The sequence below is a fragment of the Zosterops lateralis genome (genome assembly GCF_965231275.1).
Source record: "Zosterops lateralis genome assembly, chromosome: 10".
Classification (NCBI taxonomy): domain Eukaryota; kingdom Metazoa; phylum Chordata; class Aves; order Passeriformes; family Zosteropidae; genus Zosterops; species Zosterops lateralis.
Genome location: NC_139770.1, coordinates 11,470,692 through 11,492,521, shown reverse-complemented (window position 1 = coordinate 11,492,521; position 21,830 = coordinate 11,470,692). Strand labels below are relative to the sequence as shown.

General features: G+C 46.4%; 1 protein-coding gene across 4 annotated transcripts in view; it reads right to left on the bottom strand.

Moving 5' to 3' along the window:
* Window positions 1–16,866: 16,866 nt before the first annotated feature.
* CCDC50 (coiled-coil domain containing 50) overlaps window positions 16,867–21,830 on the bottom strand; it is a 38,489-nt gene continuing 33,525 nt past the window's right edge. For all 4 annotated transcript variants that reach the window (XM_083868653.1, XM_083868656.1, XM_083868655.1 and 1 more), the window contains 4 exons: window positions 21,530–21,634; window positions 20,542–20,621; window positions 19,393–19,490; window positions 16,867–18,391 (listed from right to left, as the gene is read on the bottom strand). In XM_083868653.1, the coding sequence (XP_083724779.1) occupies window positions 18,372–18,391; window positions 19,393–19,490; window positions 20,542–20,621; window positions 21,530–21,634 (303 nt within the window). In that variant the 3' untranslated portion in view covers window positions 16,867–18,371. The remainder of the gene's footprint in view (window positions 18,392–19,392; window positions 19,491–20,541; window positions 20,622–21,529; window positions 21,635–21,830) is intronic.

Sequence of the window (21,830 nt, the reverse complement as noted above, 5' to 3'; positions counted from 1 at the left end):
AGGTTCTGTACATTCCTAGGGAACAGCAACAGTCCTGCTGGATCACCATGAGGAAAAGCCTGTATCTGGCAGATCTGGCTTTACAGACAACAAGCTTCAAATTCCTCAGGATTTGAAGGAAGAGCCAGCTGTGCACACACTTAAAAGCATTTAACACAGGAGAGCTGGATCCTCCAGCTACTATCACAGTGAAGTTTATCACCATGGGCAGAAACAAGCATGGGAAACTTCTCCTGAGGCATCTCCATGTGGAACCATGGCTATAACCACATTCAGTTTATCTACAAAGTGCCCAAAGCAATCTCAGGGCCATCCATGTCTCCACAGCCAAAGGCACAGGGATGTCACAGTCTGGCTCCAGCAAAAGCTAATCTAGATTTTAATAAGGCATAAACAAAAGACTTGTGGCAAATGTTATTAGGACTGTGATGGTGTCAGACTGGAAGGAGCATTTCTGTCCCACCTGAAATCTCAGTCTGTGCCAGTGTCACAGGGTGATCAGCCCCAGAGGACAGACTGGAACACCTGCAAAGCCACAGGAACATCCCAGGTGTCCTTATGTCCCACTCCACACAGAGCTGGGTTTCCTGGTTGTGGCAGCACACAGCAATTCCCACATGTGAGATCCCACCAGGCAATGGGGAGGGTTTTGGCCTCGTATTTGCTAAGCCTTATCTTCTGTAGGGAGACACTGCAACAGTCTGGCATCTTGGCCCCCTTTTGCCACTGCATTTCTGAGAGGAAGCAGACAGAGATGGGGCTGGCCAAGACTCCCTATCCCAAATTTCTGCAGCAGGTTCCAGACCTACAGCACTGATGGGTGCAGAGCCTCATCAGCCCCCCATGGAAACTGGCTAACCAAATCTTCCTGGTTTTCCAATTGTCTTTGAAATCTGAAGCTCATTAACAGAAGCAAGGGAATTTACAGAAACAAGGGAAGGGGAATGGCACAGGGCTCTATCAAAGGTTCATCTCTGAGGAGCGAACCCATCACTGCTGCTGCTTCCATCCAGCTCCAGCATGACCTCTATTTATTTACCCACAGCTCTCCACAACCCACAGGGACATCAAGTGGCCAAAGAATCCAGTTGCACACACTGAGCAGACTGCAGGCTTGCTGAGGAAGATTTGGGAGGAGAGTAGAACATCTAAGCTTAAGCAAAGCTGGGCCATTCACAACCCAGCAAGGATTATTTTCTCCATGTTTTTACTCAACATTATTCCATTTTATTCTTCCTTTCTCTCTTTTGATTATCAGCCTAGTAAAAACAAGCAAAAAAACCCCAAAGGAACCCCCCAAAAACCAACCCCAAACCCCACAAAATAAAAATAATAATAATAAAACAAACAAACAAACAAAAAAAAAATCACAAAAACAAATAGCGCAAAAAAGAAACTAGGTGATCCCTGAAGACTTAATGTACACATCCACCAGTTCACACAGACACTGCCCCTGCAGGGTGTGTGACAAAGCCCCTCAACACAAAAACCTGCTAAGAGAGACCCTGGCACTGGGGCCTGTGCTCAGGCAAGAGAGGCATCACAGTAAACAAGTTGTGCAAATTTATTTCCTGGAGTCTGCCCTTGCTCGCCTTCTCCTTGTATAAAGTAAATTGGCTACTATTTAGTAGTAAGAACCAACTTACTAACTTTTGTATTAAATCATTGATTTAGAGGGGGCTCCTCTCATACCACAAGCTGAGAGGATGAGGAATTATGGGACAAGTTTTGTGTGCAGGTGTCAGGGGTGAAGGACAGTCACAGCTTTTGCAAGGCAGCCTCACAGGTTTCCTGTGCTTCAACTCTTAAACACCACAACAGAGTCTCTGCTTCCTGCAGTGCTGTTTCAGAAGAGACTTTTGCTTTCTCACTCCCAAGCAATTCCCATCATAGTCTGCAAAAGAGCTGAGACCATGCTCATGCCCCTAGGTCTTCAGCTTCCCCAGGAAACATCTTAATTAGATGCACAACCAGTCCCTCCTGCTTGGAACAAATAACCCCTCAAGTTTTCAATTTCCTAGAAGGAAAAGAAGGAGGAGTCCTGGGACAGAGACTATGGACACTTGAATAGTGAGGCCAGGCTGAAGGCATGAGGAAACCTGTCCCCAGCCACAGAGCAGAGAAGAAACTGTTCACCAGGACCCACCAAGGACGTGGCTGGGGCAGCTCTCAGCCTCCCTGCTGCTGTAAGCTTGCCAGTGTGAGAAGGAAAATATGTGTGATGGGATTGCTATAGAAAACCTGGATTAAACCTGCCAAGAGACCAGTGTTCACACTGAGGTTCAGGCACTCATTTGAACCAGCAGCTCTTGCAGTCTTGAAACATTAAATCATGACAAATTTCCCCCTAAGACACACCTTCACTTCTCCCACTGTTCCCTGTGGAGGTTTAATACCCAGTTCAAATTCAGCTGCCTGGCTCTGGGGAGAATCAAATTTGCATTGCTTCCTGAGCAGCAGAACATGCCAAACCTATTTTCCTTCACAAGCACCTGTGTGGATTCTCTTGCTGAGCACCCATAGCAGTGCCTAAGATGCCTCTGCCCAATTTCACTAAAGCTCACCTATTGTAGGTTCAAAGGGTAGAGGAGCACTGACAAAGTTTCAGCTCAAACCACAGAAAGCCAGGCAAGGAAAAAGGCATATCCCAAAAGAATTTCCACAGAGGAGAGTTTCTCCAGCCCTAACCAACACCTCCACAGTAGCTAGACAATAACTGTGTTTGACAGAGCCAAGCTTGTTTTATTGCACTTTAAATGTCCTCTCTGGGGAGACCAGAGCTCCCCTGGGCTCCCAGCAGTGCCCTTTCATACATGTTTGAAAATGGCATCCAGATAAACCCTTTCCAGCTGGATTTGTCTTCCCAATTCAGGTTTAAAAGCTGTGCAGTTTGTAAGAGCTGACATTGCTGCAGTCACAGCTGTATGAGGAAATTCCACTTTTAAAGTACAAAGTTTGTTTGCCATTTCCCTCAGTTCAGCACAGGTTCCAGGAGTCCAGCTGGGATAGACATCACCCATGTGTGTTCCCTCTTCTGGCTGTGACACCTCTCTGAAACTGCCCCCAATTGTCTGTAAGTCAGGACAGAACTGCAGAGAGCTGCTCCAGCTCTGTGGATATCAAACAGACAGCTCTATTAAACCCAAAGGACAATTGTCCTCTCTGTGTTTCAGATGGTCTAAAACTGTGCTACAGGGGACAATTAATCTTCAAAATCAATTTTTTGTCAGGAGTCTAAATTTCAATTGTCTCAGGAATGGTGGTGCTGGGCTGGTAATAACTGTCTGATGAGGCAGCCTCTGAATTCACTGCCCAAGAGAACACTTTTTATTAATAACTTTCGTCACAAACCACAGGTCCTTTCTTTGACTTTGAGAAAACATGTTGTTTTATTTACTGTGCTAAAAACTTCACGCTGTCAGGAGTCAGATTTGTTTTGGGTTTTCATTGCATTGTGAGGCAGGGAGTATTTTAAGTAAGATATTCCCTTTTCCCCAGGAAGGCAAAGCAAACCCCCCAGTTTCTTCTAGAAGAAACACGATAAAAATGCTCTCTTTCCTTCCTTTGCATTTTCCCCTCATGCCCCACTCCACAGCAATCCTGATTTCCCTTCATCCCCCTCCCATTATTTATTCACATTGTTGTTTGTTGTCTGGCTGCTGCATTTGGCCCCCAGGCTCACTGCTTGCCATCATGCAGAGGGACACAGCTCCCAGAAGATCCTTGGAATCCCCACATGCATCAACTCCATCCATGTGCTGAAGGGGAGGCTGGCCCAGGACTACACATCCAGTGGGTGCTGAGCTTGGCTCCCTACAGCATGAATATTTCAGGAGTTAATCCAGTGACACTGCAGTGCCTGAATCTCTGCAGAAGCAGGATGGATCCAGGGCTCCCCTCTTCCCAAGGCTCCCCCTTGCAGCACTTTCCTTGGTCTGGGAGCTCAATTCATCCAAAAGCAGCACTTCCTGAGCAGCAGGGCCTGGAGAGCAGAGTGTTGTCAGAGCAAACCTGTGTAGCCAGCACACTCTCCTGGCTCAGTGGAGACATGGCTTTGCCTCTCAGTGAGCAGACAGAATAAAGCCCAGCTCTTCAGCTTGCCAGCCACCTACTCTTTGGATGCAGAGCATTGCTGTGCTGAAGCAGAGGGTGCTGCCTGCAGGGTGTCTGCATCTCCTCGGGCCATGGGAGCTGATGGCAGCCTGAGCCAGGCACATCCCACATACATTTCCTGGTGAATAGTCCAAAGTGTTTCAAGACACTGAACTTCTAAGTCATGCTCCTGAAACCCCAGATTTCCCCATGAGAGGTCTGGTGTTGGCAATGTGTTTCATACACCTTGTTTGGCACCAGGCACCTCTCACTGCTACCCTCAACCTTGCCAACACTGCACTTCCACGGAACTGGAAGATGGCCCCAGATTTCCCATTTTCTGCTACAACTGTCCTTCCTGTAGAGGAATCCCCGGTGTTTCAAGAAATTGGGCTCTTCAGGAGCTACTTTTTACCAGCAGAGGGATACTAATGAATTGAATTGCTTTTAAATCCCTGCATGTTCTTTATTTCCAGCTCACCCAGCTAAAGCTCATTTGATTTGAAAGATAATCCAATAAGGATCAATTAATAAAATTAACTTTGCAAGGATTGGATTTCCCTAGTGCATGAGACAGATTAAGAGACAGGCCAAAAGGGAAACAGAGCTGAAACTTCCGTTATAAAAAGGCATTTTTGTTAAATCCTGGATATTTTCCTTTGTGGTAGTGAAGGTTCGAAGGACTCCTGCCCCACAGAAGGCCAGGCCAACACTGTCTGTGGGTGAATAAATCCCTCCCAGGTATTGAAACAGGCACTGCACAGGTCCTGAGAAGCAGGAATGATGCTGCAGAAGATGCTGCAGTGTTACAAACAAGGCAGACCTGCCAGGTCCCAGCTCACCATTGCAGGCTCTGCTGTGCTCAGGTTCAGTCTGAGCCCTGCCCAGCCCACACATCTCCACCCTGGAGCATTTCTACCATGGAAGCACAGTCACTATCCTGAGGCATGAAATAAATGGAAGGAAGGCTCAGGAGGAGAGAAGAATATGCAATATGCTTGGAATGGAGGACAGCAGTGCCTCACAGACCTATAACAGTGTTCCTTTGCATTCTGTAACGTTTATATTGCTGCTGGCATTGCCTGATCACAGCTGGAAGAACTTATTCTCTGTTATTGAAGACCAAATTGAGCTTTCTATAAGCCCTGAAAACAAAGGTTTAGAAAAAAGTCTTTGCTTTCCAAATATGCTTTTGAATGATTAGCACCAGCTTAAACTCTTTGACTTATAACCACAGAACCATTTTCTTACCACAGCCAAAGTACTTTTGAGACAGCTACCTCTACATGGCTAAAGGCAAAACACATCACAAGGGCTCTCCTGAGATGCTGCAGTATTTTCAGAACAGGTTGGCTTCTGAGCACTGAAACAGGAATAATCCCTTTAGTGACCCCAAATACGTTCTCAAGCACAAAACGTAGTTTGACACTTCAATTCATATATCATGAAAACACCATGTATGTCAAGAAAAAAAGAAAAAAAAAAAAGAGAAATATGCTTAGTTACAAGGAAATGCCATTAAACAGCAGTCTGGAGTTGCTGCAAGACTGAGCTCAGCCCATGAAAAATTAAAGGCAACAGAGACCTCTAATGCATCACGTACCAGGAGAACCATTAAGTAATCAGTCAGCATCCAGTTTTATAGGCATTTTGGGCATAATTCAATCTCCATTCATTTTAGATCATTTCCTTAATGAAGTAATGCACTGGACATGAATATTTCAGTGCAACTCTCCAATGCTCTTTAAGTAGTAAGCAGCTTTCAGTAACACAGAACCCAATTAAGCTGTACAGGATAAAAACTGACATACAAAAAAACCTAAAGACAAACTAGATGCAGAACAGTGATGTGCCACAGGACCCTGGCATATAGATGCCGCTGTGTTCCTGAAGAGCCATTGAAGACAACAAATGAAATCAAAACATCTATAGCAGTCTAGCTCTAGAATAAGATCTTAAAAATTGGGGTTATTAAGATGTTATTCTAGAGCTAGACTGCCTCTCCCTTACATGTGCACCTCAAGCAGTCTGGGGTAAGGATTTCTTTTTTGTTTCAGGTTGGTACAGCACCAGCACAGTGGGATGAGTATTTTGAAGGGAATTTCCCAGTGTTCTGCACAGCAGCAATGCTCTTCCTGCCTCCATGCTCAGCAAATAGGTAATAGTTTAGCAAGAAAAAGGTTTCCTTCAGTGCTTTTTCCTGTTGTTCACAGCACTAAGTGGTAGTTTTGCTACAGAATATCTCTCTTCCACAGGTTATGGTAGCTCAGTAAGACATTTAAAATACTTACTAGAAGGTTACTACAGCAGCCATGTACCAGTCCATACCCCACCCAGACCCTCCTGCACTGCAGAAGCCACCCACTCCTGTTCCCTTTGGAGGGGAGGCTGCCAGGCCAAGTTTTCAGACAGGTTTCTTGACACATGGGTATCCAGAGCAGCCTTACAGAGGCCACACATCCAAATGTCACTGCAAGCTTGGAAGCAGCAGCCACAGGTTTCTCTGGGATTCACACCAGAGTAGGAAAAGATTCTTCAAAACAGAAAGTACTGCATGCCCAAGAAAGCCATTTACTGCCTTTGAACCATACAGGCTGAAGCATTTCACACCAAAAGTTACAGCAAAAATGAGGAGGTAAGCTGGGGAATTGATTTTAGCATGTAAGAGTCCATTTTAATCCTCTGAAGAGTAAACCAAAACGCTTCACAATAAAAGGAGAGAAAAGTTTAAATCCATCAGAAGGATGGGAAAGAATCTTCCACAAGTGTGAAAAAGCTTATTCCCAAAAGAGCAAGCCGGGAAGGGCTGGTAATAAAAGGGAGGAGTCATTTGCTTCAGGGCATTAAGAGCTTATGGGGAAGGTGGTGGAGACTCTGGCTCCCAGCTGGAGCTGGGTGTGAGTGGCTGTGTTATTTGTCAAGCAGAATTCCCTGTTCTTTGGGGAGTTTTGACTTCATGTAATGCTTTAAAACTTGTCAAATTGTCTTTTATTTTTGGGGGGTGTTTTTCATAATGTCCTAGTAGCTGATGTGTTGTATTGGTGGTGAACAGCATTCCTGTGGCTGCCACCACAAGTCTGAGGTCACGGCAGCTCTACCACAGCTCATCACACAGTGAGCTTGCCCAGGGCCTGAGGCAAGAGCCCAGGGAAAAGTACTGCCCCTGATCTTCCTTGGATTACATTGTGTACTGGCAAAGAAGCTTCTATTACTTCAATTCTGCTATTTTTTAAAGTTTTTTGGTGTTTGGCTTTGCCATATATTCAACATTATTGAAATCTACATTTTGCTGCAGTTTCTATAATGAAATAAACAGAAGATGTGCAATATTGTAAATAGGAAAATTGCCTAAATACCACCCTGCAAGCTCTCAATAATTTAAGTGCCAATGGCTACTACCACCTAGACTGACAAATGATATATGTAAAAAAATATAAAGGAATGTAGGACTGCAAAGACTGCTAGTCAGCCTAGAGGAGGAATCCTCTCTGCTGTCAGTTCCCAGCTGCAGTGTGTTGAAAGGAGCAAGGCGGAGTGACAGCTCCAGCTGAACTCTGTCTGTGCCCAGCCTGACACAGCTCTGTAGTGAATAACTGCCCCCACTCATCTATTAAAGGCATGCTTGGCCAGAAGTGTTCGACTTCTGGAGGGTTTCAAGTGCCTCCATCCAACACAGCCCCTTGCACTGTTTTTTTTTTACCCTGAGGACTTTGCAGGACTAAAGCACCATCGGTCTGTTCCGGGTTCATTCCTCTCTCTGCACACCCCAGAGGTGTGGGCTGCATTTCCCTGCTCCCATCAGGAGGCACATCCTTGAGAGGGGAGCCTGTGGCTTCTCTGCCATGTGCTGGGGGCTGTCAGCACCCGAAATGGCAGCCCCTGTGTGCACAAACAGGTGTGTGTCCCTGTGTGCACATACAGGTGTGTCCCTGGGTGAGGTGTGTGTCCCTGGGTGAGGTGTGTATCCCTGGGTGCACATACAGGTGTGTGTCCCTGTGTGCACATACAGGTGTGTCCCTGGGTGCACATACAGGTGTGTGTCCCTGGGTGCACATACAGGTGTGTGTCCCTGCGTGGACATACAGGTATGTCCCTGGGTGCAGGTGCGTGTCCCTCGGGGCAGGGGCAGCGCTGCCTCCGCTGAGCGCCTGCTCAGCCTTGCCTTTCTGGCCACTAGAGAGAGCCCTGGGATAAAACTGGATGCTGCTGGAGCATCGCGGGCCTGAAGGAAAAAATAATAACTTAAAATCGATAATAAAGCTTTTAAGAATAAAGATTTTTTCTTAAAAAATATTTTATTAAATAATTCTTTTTAAGAATTTCAGAATAAGGCATTTTTCCACCTTCGTGATCCTTTTTTTTTTCCCCCTCTCAAAAATTTTTAAAATTTATCTTTATTAATCCAAGTTAATTTTCAGACCTTGTTTTTAATTAGCTCTTAATTTCTCAAGGGAGATCTGGATTTGTAGGTAAACTGCCATGGTTTTCTCCCATTCCTTGTTAAGGGAGAAGAAGAATTCTTACTAGGAAGGACTGGACTGCACACCATGGCTGGCACTAAAACTGAGTCCAGTTCACTCATGTGAGAAATGTAAAGGCTGTTAATACACCCAGTAAGTGTGGGGTGCAGGTATCAAAGCATTTCCATGGGAGTTTGGGAGTTTTAGGTGGAGTTTTATCTGAAGGCAAAAGCACTTTAGTGCCACACAGTATTTTAATGCTTGCCTTGCTGCCAGGCTGGGTTGGAATGCTGCAGCCCTGAGCTCTGCTCACACAGCTTCCCCCTTTGGGACTGACTCACAAAGTGACTTCTAAATTACAGCTGTTGCTGGGCTCTTGTCAAGCAGAACATCTTGACTTCAAGCAGACTCCTTCCCAAGACCAGCTACCACTGTGTCCCACAGAAAAGAAAACCACCCCTTCTTGGTTTACCTGCTTCCAACAGGAGCCACCACTGTCAGCCTGGGCCCACAAGGGCTCTGCTATTTCCACAGCTAAAAGCAGAAAACAGGGACCTGCAGAGCCAGGAGGGTCAGCTTTGACTGGCTGTTTCAGCGTCCTTGTGGATGAGACAAGCTGGCATTGATGTGCACTTTAGGACAGCTGGTTTAACTCCTGACATCAGGAGAGCTGGGTTACCCTCCAGGTGGAGCAAGTAGCAGAAGAACCTGGTTTTCTGTTACTGTTAGGCCATTCCAGGTTTTTTAGCAAACAGAAGCCCACCCCAGAGGCCTGCACTGCTGCTCCTGTCACTGTTATCCCCTGGGGGTGTTAACAGGACACAGCTCTATCAGATCTGCAGCCGTGGCCACACTGGAGCAGCTGTGGGTCTTCTCTGCCTCAGGTGTGGCAGCAAAGCATCCCTCTGCTCCTGTGGGATGCTCTGCAGTGACTCTTCCAGGTTTCCTGTGGCCACAGTGACAGTCCTGCCTGTGCACAGGACTCACTGCCTAAAGATGGGGATTTTTCCAGTAGGACTGGACAGTGTGTCCAGGTTTGCCAGCAGCCTAGAAAAGTCACTGAGAAACCCTTGTTCTTGGTGCTTTCCTTCACCTTTGGAGGAGAAGGGACTGCAAGGAATCCCTTCCTCCCTCCAGACCTGCCTGCATGCTTGATGGGAGGGATGTTCCTGGACATTAACAGGCACCTTCAGGCTGGCTTTCAGTGTTTCATCAGTTGTGAGCAGTTTACAAGTAAATATAAATACACAAGCGAGGTGCTTGAGAGGAGTTCATGTGTCCCTTGGAAGGCTGAGAGAACTTTTTGGGATAATGTGCTGTGTGGCAGCTGGCAGCCAGTGCCAGTGGTGGGAATAGACCTTGAGTATGTGGGCATCTCATCCTCCCCCTAAACTCCACCTCCCCTTGGGAAACCTCCAGCTGTTGTGCCAGCACTCGTTGAAGCTCCTTTTCAGTTTTGCCAGGACAAAGCTCACACTCCCCAAGCACCCTCTGGTGTCACACACATGCATAGACATGTCACCACTCTCTGGACACTGCCTGCACCTGGGGAGGATGAAGAGGGGAGGAAGGTAGCAGCGTAGAGCGCTCCTGGGGCAGAACCTGTCGCAGCTCCAAGCTCAGCCCAGGGCACTTCTGCTCACCTGGGTACAAACCCCACCTGTGAGACACACATGAGTCCTCCGGCTCTCAATAAAACTCTGCATTATGTCCACCATGCTTTCAGTAAAATGAGAAACCAATCAAATCTAAAATAGCCAGGAAAAACTTGTCCTGTGACGTGGCCTGACGCTATTTACACAGAAATAGAAATCCTGTAGCATGACTTGTAGCCCTCAGAGCCAGCCAGGGGCTCTCTGTGCCTGTGTTTGAAGCCTGGCTTTGAAAGGCCACGAGGTGAGTCACTGAGGGGAGTCAGGATCTGTTGGGGGGGAAAGGGCAGCATGGGAGCTATTACTAAGCAAAAGTAGTGCCAAGGGAAAGGAGACTGTGAAAACTGGTGTCAGTACTCAGAGCTGCTGCTCACCAGCAACAACATGAAACAGGAGCAGGTTTTGGCAGAGCTGCTTGGGTGCTTGTCTAGGGCTCTCTGGGGTCAGGGAAGAATTGACATCCAGCAAATACCCAGCTGCCAGACTCAAGTTCTGTGCTTCTTTTAAACTTGGTTTGCAGCTTGATCCCAAGTCTCACTTAGTAAATCTAATTTTTGTCATTAACTGTGACAGGAATTCTGGCCAGAGTGATTCAGGATTGACTCAGGGCACTGTTCCAGGATCACTGTCTCTGAAAGAAATGAGAGTGATGGACATGTGTACCTGAGGCCTGAGATAACTGACTGGTGCCAGGAGCTGCCATTTGTTGCTAGCAGGATGGTGCAAAGAATCTAAGAACTAGCTTTGCTCAATTCTGAAATTGAGAAGGAAAAGTTTCAGGGGTGAACCAGGGTTTCACATGGCAGAGGGATGTTCTCCACCTGCAGCCATGTTGTAACCCACCAGGTCTCTGGAAAATAAATTGGGAATGGTACATACCTACCATGTGTACTACAGGGAGTCATTTGTGCCTCAGATACCTCACGTGCTTTAGGTTCTGGGTCTCTGCAGCCATGATTTGCCTTCTGGACAAAAGGAGCATCAGTTCCAGGTAGGGAACCCCTGCCAGCATGGAGCTGAGTGGGAGATGAGGATCTGGACATGCACACAGGGCAGGAGAGGGCAGCTGCCACCTGCACCTCCCACCCTGCAGGGCAGTATGAAGCAGCCAAAGGGGCAGTCAGGCTGCGGGGCACCCAGCTACGGTGACTTACAGCAATCTCCACTGGCTTTTTCCACAGATGGAGGACACATGGGAAACCTTGATCCATCACCAATGAATCTACTCACCATGGCACACCAACAGCCTGAGAGCTGCAACTTGGAAACTCAGAGACCAAAGTTTTCTGAGAAGAAGGTCCTCAGAGGCTCTTCAGTGCTCTTTTTGTGGTCCCCACACCAAGTTCGGTGTGCACATCACTGCACCAGGTGGAAGATGTTTCTCAGGGCTCCAGCTGGCCTTGCTCCCACCACAGCCAAGTGCTTCAACAAGTGCCAAGGCTGGCATGAAAGAAGCCTTTCAGAGAGAACAGACTGACCCAATCACTCCAGACAAGAGGCTGCAATAGGCTGTAAGATGGCAGAGCTCTTGGCACTCCCAAGAGTCCCGTTTTCACAACCAAGCTGTTCCCCTGCCAGCCATGTGTGTTCTGCTGACTCCTACTTCCACTCACTGCTAATACCCAAGGGATGCAGCTGGTGGAGGGTAAAGATGACATCAAGGCACTTGGTAGTGGTGTGACACAGACCATAATCTAGCCCAAAAGTGAACCCTGCTGGAGTCAGAGCACCCACTTGTGCAGCCCAAGCCCCTGGCCCATGGAGGGAAAGCCTGGTGCACCCTGTGCTGGGGTGCCAAAGGGCTCTTTGCTCCCCTGTGCAACGCTTAGTCTTGGCAAGCAGAGAGAAATGAGTAAATAAGCATTTAAGAAAGGCCTGGAGCCTGGATGCAAGATCCAGAATTTATATTTTGTAACCTCCTCTTTATTTCAGCATGTTCAGTCACAAGCTGAGTTTGTGACATGACAGTGAGATCAGGTCTGCTCATGTTGGAGCTGCATGTGGCTGCATCCTCAGCTGATGCCTTTGAAGACAGCAGTCAGGCCCAGGACATTTGCCATTTGTCCTCCTTGCATTCTGCCTCACCACTGTAAGTACATGTTGTCTGAAGGAATCTTCAAGCAGGCTTTTTTTGCAAACTTAAAAGCTATGGTAATGAAATAAGAAAGAGCATCCTATCCCTTGCAAATAATCATACTGCTTTATTTTTCAGTATCACAGTCTCAGGAAATGAAACAGTCCAGATCTTTTCCAAGATATTACATTGCCTTTTTTCCATCTGTCTGTCAACAAAATAATCAAATTAAATACAAATTTGTTTGTTTGCTACATCTATTACAGTGGAAGAACATAATTGTTGGTAGAAGCAGCTAAGTTTCAGGAACAAAGGGTGGAACAAAGTCTTATTTTCCCCTGCTTTTGTGTAATCCACTTAGGTTTTCAGAAAAGCACACAGAGGGACAGAAGGAAGCAGTGAATAACAAAATACAGCTGTTTATTTAACAAAATGGGGCAAGGCAATGTTCCCTTTACATTCGATGAGTATGAAGCAAAACATGCGACACACACACACACACACATACACACAGACATGATACTTTGGTTAAATGTCATCCAGAAGTTCTATGCCAAACCTGGTAAAATTATAGAGTGAACAGTCAAAATAAAACCAAGAATAGGCTTGCATAGACAGATTATTGTCAGTGTGCAATTCATATTTAAGGATTAGCTGTTACAATGCAGGTTACACTTGCAGCTCTGAGGAATTTAAGCCTTCTAACTAATCCACCTCATTGCATGGCTAATATTTAGATTCAACAGGCTGAAAGTTTACCCTGAAGAGCTAAATGAGACAACTGCAGTTATTTATCTGAGGCAATTAACTATATTGCAGTGCACAGATGCAGCTGGAGACAGACCATGGCGTCTACTTAGAGTGAACACTGATACAGTGGAACTTGTTTACCATGAAGTAGAAAATACTCATTTGTGTGTGCCACTGTCCTCTCTGGGACTCTCCTGAAGAGCCCAAACTACCCAGCTAAGCCTTGCCCTGTGCTACTGATAGGGAGGAGGTGGCTGATAGTATCTCCAGCCCAGAAGCTGAGGCTTGGGCAGCCCCTGAACATGAAACTGCCTGTCCTGGGCAGGGCAGTCCAAGTGGCACCTGTGTGCAGCACAGCCAGTTACCTCCCCAGCAGTGCTGCACAGACACAAACGTGCAGGAGTGCAGCAAACTGGGATCTCTGCAGGGTTATTTATGTCTGTCCTGTGCAACAAAAAGAAGACAAGCTGCCCACGGTGTGCTCCATGCAAGGGACTGTGTCCCACACCCACCTCCCAAAACAACTGCAAAACTAAGCCCTGAACACCTCGGGAGAGTGGGGCTAAACCAACTGTCCACTGGCTGGGGAAAGGCAAAGAGCAAACCTCAGACAGCTCCACCCTGCTAGGCACTCCTGCTGCAGCACCTGCCCTGGCACAGGACAGCACCAAGCTCAGGCACCCATCAGACCATGCTGGGAGTTGTGCTCCTGTTCCTATTGCATCCCACACAGTCCTGCAGTGTCACTGCTGCCAGGAGGGACAGCAGGAGCTGTCTGCTCAGGGGACAAACACACAGGAGATTGCTCTGTGAAGGAAGCAGTGGGTTTCATGGACTGGCTGTGCTCAATTACAAGAGTGTAAACTAAGTAGGGGAATCCTCACACTGTCTCCAAGTGCTCCCCTTTATATATATATATAAATTAGCAATCCACAGTTAGTTTGCATACATGATAATATGAATTAAAATAAAAACCTTGATAATAAAAATATATAATATACATATTGATGAACAGCAATAAACTGAATGAAAATGCTAGAATGTAACAGTGGCTGTAATTTGGCACAAAATAAACACACAGAGGTCTAGCACTGTAAAAATAACAACCCATTTTTTTCCATAAGTAGAGAACATTATCAATCCTGATTCAAATCCTGATAGGTGGGAATGCAGAGATATAAAAATACTGTACATACAAGATCCCTTTTATATAGAGAGAGGCAGACTGCAGCATCTGTAACTTCTATCCTTCTTTCCCAAAAGGAGAAATTCAGCGATGAGAATTCATCTATCCCTTAAGAGTTGATATTTCCTCACCCCACCAAGTTCAAACCATGAAGTTTTTTTTTTTAAAAAAAAGATGAAATCAACCTGTTGGATCGATCCCTGTGACGACAACTGCTTCTTACTGCAGGAGGCTGTACAGTCCACATTAAGACAGTGTTTGATAGCAAGGTGACTCAGGTCAGCCTGCTGAAGACATCGAGTGTCCCTGCGTGTAAGGCACGATCCCTCCAGGTCACCCGACCTCTCTTCTGCAGACCATTGTGCTTTGGACGGAGGTGAGGAGGTGGTGACAGCTCTTGCTGCTGAGATGAGCCTACTAGGAAGGTCAGGAAGTGCCAGGATTTCAAGGAGATGAATTTTCCACGTGGTGCTGGATGCCTTGTTAATGCACAGTCAGAAAGGGATGCAGGACCAGAACAACCTGGGCAGGGGTCCCAGCAAGGGCTCCAATTAATACTACTAAATCCAGAGCAAACCCATCGGCAAAGCTACTGAAACTTGGCAAGAGTAAACAAGTAAAAAAATCAAGATACTTAAACATTTTCCCGTCATAGGAAAGAAATATTGCTCTGTGGTTTTAAAAAAGATCAGCTCCATGCTGCCTCTTTCCAGGAACACACGTACAAGGTGCTGATTTGCATCTCACCTACACAAGCTGCATCTTCTTGAGTCTCAGCAGAACTGTGGCTGTTGGGCCCCAAGGCAAGTGGCTCCTTATTCATACACAATCTTAACTCTTGTTGACTTCAGTGGGGCCATGGAAACCCTTTTCAAAAGCAGTCACTAAATAGGCAAGTCCAGTTGCAACCTCTGCCTCAGGTCTCTAACCTGTATGGCAGCATGAGGACCCCAACATGTAGAAGATGAACAATTGCTCTGTTCTTATCCCATTTACCACCTGCTTTCCTCAGCTGCCATTCCTAGCATTTCTCTCCCCCTTCTAGAAAAACCTTAGGAACCCCCTCTTCACATGCACTATGCAGTAATAAAACAGGAGAAACACTTACAAGGGACAGCAAATGAATAAAGGTAGGGAGAAAGAAAAAAGGATGAGGGCTAAGGGAGGATACAGGGCAAAACAGCCCATAAAGCATTCAGCACCCCGAAAGGCACCCAGGGAAGCAGGAACTGCTTCTCAGGCTCTTGTCTCTTGGTGTCTTGGCCAGAGAGCTTGACTGGCCACTAAGGAGATCTTACAGCTCCACAGAGGAGGCACTGAGGTGTTCTTCAGACTTTACTCAGCTTCCAAGCTAAATCTGCCAGAGTTTTCCCTCACATTTCTGCTCACTAAATTGACACCAAACCTGGATGCTCCCAAGCATCCCTCCTGAATTAATAAATTCTTCAAATGTCAGAGGGCTCAGGGTCTTCATGACTTCTCTGACTAGGTTACGAAAAAAGCTACACCAGCCAACTGCAGTGCAAGAAAGTCCATCACAGCCAGATACAGAGGCCCATGGAGGGCCTAGTTCCTAGCAGGTGATTTCCCCCTGCCTTTTGCAGAGAGTGATCAGTTTTTGGCAAGCACAGCCAGTACAAAGCTCAACCTCCTTTTGATTTGGCAGACCTTTTCTCCATCTCATTTTCACAAGTGCACCAGGTGGCAAAAGAAGCAGTGCCTGGACTAGGGTGTTTGTAGGAAGTATTAATTCTTACAAACCCAGCAGGCATCCCTTTCACATCAATAATTACTCTGATGGCAATGGAAGGAAAAAGCCCAGAAGAAAAAAAGGCATTTTCAGCAGCAGAAATTTTGACTGTTACATGAAATACAAAAATTAATTCTTACAAAAAAACCAAAACCTTGGTGGATGAGGTTGCCACACTGGGCCAAGTGATCAAATAAGAAAGAAAAAGATAGCATCTATGTTGGTTTTTTTTCTGAATTCTTTTAAACAACATGAACACTTCTGAATAGACAGAGACACAATGAGAAGAGGGTACAAGGCAAGGACAGTAAAACCTAGTGCTCACTGGGATATTTCCTGAGAAGCAGCAGCAAGCAAGACCTTGCAAGTCACTTAGGAGCCCATGCAGGCAGGTAAGCCACAGTCTGGAAGCAAGGGTATACAGGTAGCAGGATTCTGCCCATACACAAATTCCTACACGGCAAGGCTTTTGGTTAGGGTATCCCTGGAGCAGAGACCTATTGGGGTTATGTGGCTCTTCACAGGTACTGAACTGCTGCTAATGGGCCAGTGGGGGTAGGAGATGGGAGTCTCTTGAGTTGTTGGTCAAAGCAAGACATGGGCTCGTGCCCCTGCAACTTCTGTGAAAAAGGAGTTGCGTTGCCTTCCCAGTGATTTGCCCCAGTAAATGTTCTAACCAAGGACAACAGCCAAGGTTAAAGCCTCACAGCTGCCTGGGGGCTTCAGTTGTGCACTAGAGGAACAGCAGACAGCCATGCTCTCTTCCTATTTCCTAGAGGTGCTCCCTCCTCACAAAGCTTCAGAGAGCTGCCAAGGCCCCTTTCCCAGGCAAATCAGTGGTGAGGACAAGCCCATGTTTCCATGCCCCAGGCAAAGGTGTCTCCCCTCCTCTGCAGAGCCAGAGACAACAGAGAGTGGTGGGACAGACTCAGTGCTGGCACTGAAGTTAGTGCTGCCTGCAAGGGCAAGGCAGCCAAGCTCTCTACCATGAACTGGGCTGGCCCTGAATAACCAGCCTGCCCTGGCTGAACAGACTCCAAGACAGTGTCCAGATGTTCAGCTTTGTAGTATAAAAACACGCCTGAAAATAATGGCAAAAAAAATATTAAAAAGACAAAAGAATTTAAATGAGAAGGAGGCCAAGGGAAAAGGCTACTTTTTTGTGTAAGAGAAAAAATATTTTCAAAGAGTGGAGGGAATTACTACATGAGAAAGTCTATATATACAACAAACCTGCAGACCCTAATGTGCCCTAGAGAGCAATGATTTTTTTATTCCCGACTGGAGCTTGCCTGGGGTGCTGGATAGAGCAGTGGAGAGGAAAAGGAATCAGCACAGACATCATGTGGACTGTTCAGCATTCTACATCTGGTTCAGGTTGCCTGTAATTGTAGATTTTGAATTTGATGCTCAATGCCCATACAGCCCATCCTCCCCATCAGCACCTTGTTTACAAGACATATCCAAGTTCAGAAACAAGTTACTCTACTCAAGTGCATCAACAACTGAGCTGGGAGTTACAGGAGATCCTACTTGGCTTCAGTGAAATTCCTTGGCTTCTACCACACTGAAGATCAAAACAGGTAACCAGAAGTCTCTTCAGACACATAGATCTGTTTGTATGAGTCTTTCCAAACCACAACTCACAGCTTCATGAACTCCCTGGCAACTCTTAAAAGTCATGCACACGAGGTCTAATTTCAGTTGAAATTCTCTTTCCTTTTAACTGTTTATCCTATATCCTGGAGCTAAATGCTGATCCACACTCTATTCAGATTGTTGGAAACCATAGAAAGAAATACAAATACAGCAGTTAAAAATTCTATTTCATAGGCAATTTCTGCCTCATCAGTCTCAGGGTTTGGCTTTTGCTGGTATATGTTTGACAATGCTCTCTCCTTCCTGCAAGCTCATAGGACTGCCAGGTTGGTTCAGCTGTCCTATCCAACACAGGAAGAAACACAGTTCCTCTTAGAGCTCTCTTTGCTAAGTTACCCTAATGCAGAAAGGACTTGTACTCTTGATGTTCTCCTGCATTGCCATAACCCAACTAATTTCTTCAATTTTCCTCCATTGTACATGCATCTCAATTTGTTCTCTTTGTCAAAGCTCCAGCCAAACTTAAAAATAAAAAGAAAGCCTCAAAAGAATGTATGAGGGAGCTGTTGAGCCAGCTGGTTGATTTGCACAGCTCAGTGGCAGCTAGATTATACTGCACTGCTCAAGTCATCACAGATGAGTAAGAAATTGAAACAAAGAATTTTCCTTAATATGATGACACTTAGAAGAGATGATCCTGGGAGTGGAGGGTGGACCTCCCATCAGGTCAGGAATCGAGAAAGTTGCCTGGCAATTCCAGTAATGTTTGCTACAGAAGAGTCAGTACCAAAGCAAAGGCTAGCACAGTTTACTGCTTCCTACGGGAACCTGGAAAACAAAACGAAAACAGTCTGTGAGGGTAGATCCTGGTGAAAAAAATTACTACCTACAGTCATATTTTACCTGTCCTGCCCTCTTGTCTGTCTGACTTCTAGGGCACTGGTAAAGTCAAAGGCCAAAATGGGAGCTATATGTTACATGGCTCACACAAAAGGAAGGACAGATCCACAACACAGGCAGTTGTGCATTTCTTCCAGGGTGTGAATGGTGCTGCAGCACCATTGCACAGTCCCACTAAAGCAAACAGACCCTATAAAGGGCCATCAACTTTCCTGCTTGCTTGATGACAACAGAACATAAGTTTATCAAACTGAATTTTGGAAAGGAAAGTGTCCACATTTAAGTCTCCCTAGTGAAGCTGGAAGAAATCTGAGATTGCAGTTAAACTCAGATGGCCCCCTTCCTTTCCCAGAGGCTCAACAGATAACTCAGACAATGGGCATTCAGATTTAAAACAACTGCAGGGGTGACCCTACCCACACTGCTCTGTGCCAAGTGGTTTCAGGAAACAAACCACCAAAGCAGTGCTGAGATGCTACAGGAATAAAACCAGCCTGCTCTCAGGACAAATTTCTGTCTCATCATCCCATCTGTTCATCAGACAGGTGAGGTTCTGTCTTGTATTGGATTGTTTGAGAGTAATGAGTTACCTAAAATCCATCATAACGTTGTCTTCATGTCATTTCTCTGTCATTTGCTACCTGGATTTACAGTCATTCATCATTAAGAGATCACAGAGGACATGTAGACAGCACCTTGACAAATTCCAAGCAAACCAATGCAGTTTTTTAGTTTCTCACCCTGCAACGTGCTCAGCAAGTCCAACCCAAACATTGCCCAGCATCACCTATCTGCTGGGGCATTAATTCCTATTCCCCTTCTCCATTTGCATCACTTGCAATCACTCTGCCCCCTGCAGGCTCCTCCTTTGTGTGAGGAAAACAGCTGACAATAACCCAGGTGGCTGGGCAGCCCGGGGTCAGGCCTACCTTTAGGAGAGTGCTCAGGTTTGGGGATCTGGCGCAGGGGGCTGGGCTGGCTCGTGTAATACCGAGAGCGGTCAAAGTCATCCAGGAGAGGCTGTGACCTGCCAAGCACAGTGTAAAAGGAGTGTTGGGGAATAACTCAAAGGCATAACAGTGCAACAAGAGTGACATCTCAGCTGTCTGGTCTGTTACTGTCAGTTTGATGCAAACCCTGCCTGGCCCAAACCTTCCGCCTGCAGAACAGCTCCTCTAAGCACAGCCCAGTACTGTTTCTGCAGTGAGAAAAGCAGAGTATTTACTGCTTGCCATGGACCTCTTTCATTTAACAATGGTTTAAGTTGTCAGGAAATTAAGAATTTCCATTGTGAAGTTTGCTGCAAACTTCACTCAAAAGGGCAGTGTTTTAAAGTGGTTAATGCTTGCATAGTTTTACCCCCAGAGTATTTTAATATGATCTCTCTCAGTCTTCACCTGCACATTCCATTTGTTGTTTCTTTTGCAAGTTCAACAAGAATTTCTAGGTTCCTTTCTGGAATGGAAATCAAAGCCACTGGGGTTATTTCCAGGATTTAGTACCTCATGAAGAGCATTGAGCCAGAGTGTCAAGGGATTCAGAAGTAGCACTGGGCTACAGCATGTTCCCAGTTTAGTATGATACACCCCAAAACACAATGCTCTTGCTTACAGGATGGTGTTCCCAGTTTAGTATGATACACCCCAAAACACAATGCTCTTGCTTACAGGATGGTGTTCACATGCAGCAGTGGGAGCTGTGTACAGGGCTTAATTGAGAGCAAGGACCAAAGGAGCAGCTGTGCAAATGCCATGGTGATTACTCCTTCCTGCCCAGGGATGACATTTGGTTTCACATCCCCAGAAGCTGTTTAACCCTCTCAATGTTTCTCTGGCATTTAACAAATGTCACTGCACAAGCTCATCAATCTCTGTCAGCACTGGGCACGGGGACCAAGATGGACAAGTGCCACGAGCACAATGAGTGATGCACGTCACCAAACACCTCATGAGCTCCGTGCCCCACATCACCACTGAGCCCCTTGTCAGGCTGCTCATCCCACTCCTCCTCTCAAAGACTCAGCTTCCCAGCAGCTTCCCAACTGCATTCCCCATTCCTGCCAGCCAGTCGAAGCTCACCTTGAAGGCCTGTCACTTCTGTGTCGTTGAGTTTCGGGCCCTTCTCTTGACCTTGAGCGCGTGGACTCGCCTGCATCAGGCTGATGGGAAGAAGGGAAATCAGCTCATCTGTGCGCCTTGCAAGACACCAGCCTGTACACTGGGACTGCCACAATTCCACCCAGTCCTTTTGTGCTTGGTTTACACACAAAATTAACTACAGCCAGACATGCAAATGGCAGCATCAGGACTCGTTTTCAGTAAACAAACCCCATCCTTGCTGAGCCAAACTCAATTTTTAAGCTAAGATGTGACAGCAGTAAGGGACTGTTCCGAAGCTGAGGTTGAACAGTCTGGGTGTAATGACTGTCCACGAGGCTGAGCTGAGCAGGAAGGACCAGCTGCAGGCAGCTGTCCTCCTGCAAGCACTGAAACTCGGTAAGGAGGCTGAAAATACCAGAGCTGCCACCAAGATTAACACCACATCCCCTTTAGCACCTTAGCATTGCTGACCATAAAATCTGTTTCCTATCTCCTTCCATGCTGGCCAGCCAAGCCTCTCTGCTGTTACTCCTACAAAAATCAGGCACAACAGACTTGGGACTTTCATTACACAGCCAGTTATGAGGCAGAGTGATGACAACTGAAGCAGCTGCATTGCCCTTACACAAACAGAACCAACTCTTGCTTTTATTGCTGCAGTCAGGGTTTCAGCAAAGGAAAGGTCCTGCAGCAGGGACTGACAGTGCTTCAGGGAGGCCACAAGGTGCTGTGACATCCAGTGCCATCCTCCAAGGCTGGAGCCCAAGGATTACCTTGCTTGAGGCTGAAGCCAAAAGCATCTAACCAAGGAGGTGGCTCCAAAAGGCTCAGGAAGCAGCTGAATAACAGACAGCAAGACCCTTTCGATGTATCACCAGCTTTTACTCTCACCACACTCACCTCCCCTTTGGAAACTGGAATAACTTTATAGCACCTTATCTGTGGTGCCTCTTGAAGCCTGGCTTACCTTCCAGTCTTGATCATGCCTCCTCCTTTCAAAGGAAGATTTTTCTCTTTCTTTCTCTTTTCTTAAAGCCTTTTTCTCCTCAGCCATCAAGAGCCGAGCAATTTCCTAGAAGGGAAACACAGACTCCGTCAGACAATTTTACTTCTCTTGTGAGTTTGAGTTATTCAAACCCTTTCCCATGGACAGCTGTTGAATGGGAAGGGTGCAAATCCAGGATTTCATACATCTGTGATCAGAAATCAAGGGACAGGGCAAAATTAAAGACTGGTGACATGCATCATGTCCAGTAACTCCCTGATCT